Source organism: Dunckerocampus dactyliophorus, chromosome 10 (genome assembly GCF_027744805.1).
Source record: "Dunckerocampus dactyliophorus isolate RoL2022-P2 chromosome 10, RoL_Ddac_1.1, whole genome shotgun sequence".
Taxonomy (NCBI): domain Eukaryota; kingdom Metazoa; phylum Chordata; class Actinopteri; order Syngnathiformes; family Syngnathidae; genus Dunckerocampus; species Dunckerocampus dactyliophorus.
In genome coordinates, this window is record NC_072828.1 from 21,462,935 (window position 1) to 21,466,899 (window position 3,965).

Here is a 3,965-nt window from a genome sequence, read left to right on the forward strand (position 1 = left end):
AAGGGATAAATGAACATTAAACATCACTTCACCTTTATTGAATATGTGATTGTTGGCAAAGACTGTAGCGAGATCCACTCGGACGCTACTTTTGGGTGATTTGTTGAATTTGATTGTGTTTCTCACTTGAAAAATTCTGGCACTTGCAACTTTCTTTGGCTCCATTGTGGGTTATTTTGCAGCCGTGATCAAAAGAAAAGCAGAGACTGGTGACGTAACTGTGTTAGTTATCAAAGAACTACAGAATCAACCGCTGATGACATCACAGACGGGCGACGGAGCTGACTTCTGCTTACTGTTTCCATATAGTAGCAAGCTAACAGGCTGCTAACTAGGACGTTTTGTGATTAAAAATACATTCACAGTTGGACTCATGCAGTGTGTTAATAACGCAACAAGAGAATGTACGAAAAGTCAACATTAACCGGAAAACATGCTAACCGAGGTTGCACTGTACAGAAATAATCATGTTTAGAGCGTTAACCAAATACATTTGACATGCAGAAACTGACGTTTTCACTAAGAAGTAGACATTGAGCGGCACGCTCCAACAGCCTGCCAATGCATCCCCACCTCTTCTGTGTCGGTTTATTGAATGAAGGTTTATTTTGAAGAGCGCAGGATGGACTCTTGATGCTTGGTGATGTCTGAGCTGTGGCGGTAGAAATTGAATCTGTCGTCATTACGATTTGCTGGGATCTGCATTCAAAACAAATAAGGGGGGGGAAAAAACGTCTGAGCTTGGAAACCAAAAAGAATCAAAGTTCAATCACGTTGTCCTCACCAGGGCGGTGGACACCCATCCAATCTCCTGACTCTCGGTCAGTGGCGTTGTATATTTCTTAGTAGGCTCCTGGCGAGCTTTGTGGAAGGCCTCGATGAAGTCCGCTTCAGGAAGTAGTATTGTACATCATTAGCACATACAGTACTTTCCCAGTACATTCCCTCCGATACAAGGGATCACTTCTGCAGAGTAGATACTGTGTTAATACATACAGTATCATTACATTTTAATACAATTGGGCAAGTGTAGCTTATTTGGTCAGTATATACTGTACAGTAACAACGTGTTGACGAAGCCAAATACATGTTTTCCAAATAAATGTAAGAATGAGTACTGCTACTTTACGTCTTTAAGATGGTGCTAAGTCAGGGGTGTCAAAAGTGCGGCCCGGAGGCCATCTGCAGCCCACTGCCGTTTTTTTAACTGGCCTGCAGCGCATTCTAAAACTCTAATTTAACACGGGAAAAAAAGAAGTTATTTTACAAGAATAAAGTCAAACTATTAAGAGAAAGTTTAACAAAAAAAAAGTAGTCATTTTATGAGCGTAATGTGATATTACGAGGAAAAATAACATCATTTCAGTAGCATGAAGTTGTAGAATATTGACGAAAGACGTTTTGTCAAAGTCCTGATATTATGAGAAACAACGAATACATCTATAAATTATGTTGGGGGGGTAGAATGCTACAAGAAGTAAAATAAAAAGGAAATAAAGTCAATTACAAGAAGAAAATTTAAAAGAAGAAACTTGAAATGGTTGGGGGGGGGGGAACAAAGCAGAAATTGTATTTTTTCTGAGAATAAAGTCGTGTTCTAGTGGAAAAAGCCATCATTTTTACAAGAATAAACATTTTAGTTATGAGTAGCACACTTAGTAGTTATTTTAGCAGCACAGAGTCGAAATATTAAAGCTATTAAAAATGTGCAAGAGTTGCCTGTTTTGGAAAATTAGGTTGGAGAAAAAGGCCTACTAGTACAGGAATAATTACAGTATTTGGAAAATACAAAAAAAACCCCCAAAAAAGCAGGAGAAATGGGGAAAAAGAGCAAAAAGTTCATATTAATAACATCCTTTTTCACCTAGCACGAAGCTGAGATGCACCGCATATAACTTCTTAGCATATCTGCACGTGTTGCTTTATCAAATATTTGTAAATACCAACGTTCTTGGTCCTTTCATTTTTCACTATGTGGCCCTTGGAAACAGTTTGGACACCCCTGTTCGAAGTAGAGCTGAGTTTCTCATTTCTACAATGTGCCGCGGGCTCCAGGCCAGGGTGCCCGAAGACAGCTGGGATAGGCTCCAGCACACCCGTGACGCTAGTGAGGACACACAAACAGAAAATGGATGCATGGAGGATGTTGGACATCCTCCATGCATGCATGCATTTGGACTGGAAGAGAAATATTCAACTCACAGTTCTCTGAAATCACTTCTTTTGGTTTCCTGGACATGGGTTTGTCTGGTATGATGTGTACTGCAAGTGGGCACAAGGCGTAAAAGAGTAGTACATTTGTACTGCAGTAGTCTGTGGCCAAATGGAGGTGCTTTCAAAGTACCGTCCAAGTAGCGCTACTTACATTTCCTGTGCGGATTGATGCTAAACTCTGTGTGAAGTATTTGCTGTCTTTGCTCCTTCCGGATCATCTCAACGTGAATTGCATTCTGATGGACCAAATCCTTCTTCTTTGCTGCCATGTTGAAAAGAATCAACCAGGACTCGCTTGATGAAATGAAAAGCTTACTCTTCTACTGAAGAATCTGGTCGGGTTTCAGCTCTCACGGTCGTTGCCTAGCAATAGTAAACGTTGCTTCATGCTGCAATAGCAGGTTACGGCCACACGGTGGTGGTGCGCGCTCTTTTTTGCAGGACTACAGCAGACATTTACTATATCTGTCTTATAGGCAGCAGCTCGACTTGACCTCATCAGTCAGTGAAAGTGTATGCACATTTCCAAACAGCATGGAGGAATATACAATTTAAAGTCCTTACATTGTCCATATCCAGCCACCACACACCCAGAGACCAGTTTGGATTGACACTGATGATGAAGATAACGTCATTGCTCCACAAGGGAAATAGCTTGGTGACAGTCGCTCAATTGCAGAAGAAAAAGACAAACACTAATATAATAAAACGAAAAGAATATAAGATAAACAAGATTTGCGCATTGCACACAACAGTGTGGCAAAAACGAGTAAATTTACACTTCATACAAGGGAGGGAGGACAGTACAGCGCAATAATGTTGTGAATTATCTTTTACAGGCAGGTGAAGTATTGCGGAGCTGGATGGCATGTGGAATAAATGAAGTCCTGTAGCGTTTACTGTGGGAACAGAACTGGAGGAGTCTGTTGATACTCGTCTAAAACAAGTATCCATTATGGATAACGCACAAATGTGCTCAAGAATGAGTCAAGAATGCCACGCTGTCGGATGGACAGGGTGGGTGGGGTTGTCCATGATGGAGAGCAGTTTGTCCAGTGCCTCTAACTGAGTGCCGATAACTTGTTCGGCTTTCCGGATCAGTTTTTCCATCCGGTTTGGTGCTGCTCCCCCAACAAACCACAGCATAGTACTTGGCACTGGCAACCACAGACTGGTAGATCTCCAGGAAGTAGAGGCTGCTCTTGCCCTTCTTGTGGACAGCATTGCTGTTGTCCTTCCAGTCATAATTAATGTAACAATAGATTTTCTACGCATGTACACAAATAAGTGAAAGAAAGTATTAAATACTGTCAGTACAAGGTACAACAATAGTACAGTAATTCCCATATCTCAGGGGGGTGTCCCATAAAACTGAGTAAACTGCCTATGACAAACCTTTTATGGACTCTGGACATAAGTTTCATCTAGACCACTTGATCCCTGCGCCGTGTTTCTCAGCAACAACAACAAAATCCAAATAAGTAAGGTTTTTCACTGCATCGAAAGGTCTTCTTCAGGGGTGCCCAAAGTGCGGCCTGCGGCTGTTTTTTAGAGGCCTGCGGCACAGTCTAAAAATATAACTTAACTGGAAAACTTAAAAAAAACAAACAAACAACAAAAATGGAAAAATCAGCAGTAATTTTACGAGAACAAAGTCAAAATATTTAAAGGAAAAACTTACCTAACCAGAAAAGTCGTAATTTAACGAGAATAACGTCGTAGTGTTATCAGGAAAAAAATAACGTCATTTT

The 3,965-nt window shown here is 40.9% G+C and overlaps 1 protein-coding gene across 1 annotated transcript; it reads right to left on the reverse strand.

Moving 5' to 3' along the window:
- On the reverse strand, positions 1–2,505 carry cfap144 (cilia and flagella associated protein 144). Its single transcript, XM_054790315.1, has 4 exons — positions 2,366–2,505; positions 2,203–2,262; positions 785–888; positions 1–699 (listed from the first exon to the last, which is right to left on the reverse strand). Exons 1-4 carry the CDS (start codon positions 2,481–2,483, stop codon positions 604–606), a joined length of 378 nt encoding a protein of 125 aa, XP_054646290.1. The 5' UTR covers positions 2,484–2,505; the 3' UTR covers positions 1–603.
- Positions 2,506–3,965: the final 1,460 nt, after the last annotated feature.

Coding starts and splice junctions, on each gene's coding strand:
- cfap144 (XM_054790315.1), bottom strand. CDS start 2,483: ATGGCAGCAAAGAAGAAGGATTTGGTCCATCAGAATGCAATTCACGTT. Junction 2,263..2,365: donor CATCAATCCGCACAGGAAAT/GTAAGTAGCGCT, acceptor GCCCACTTGCAG/TACACATCATACCAGACAAA. Junction 700..784: donor GATGGGTGTCCACCGCCCTG/GTGAGGACAACG, acceptor TTTTGAATGCAG/ATCCCAGCAAATCGTAATGA.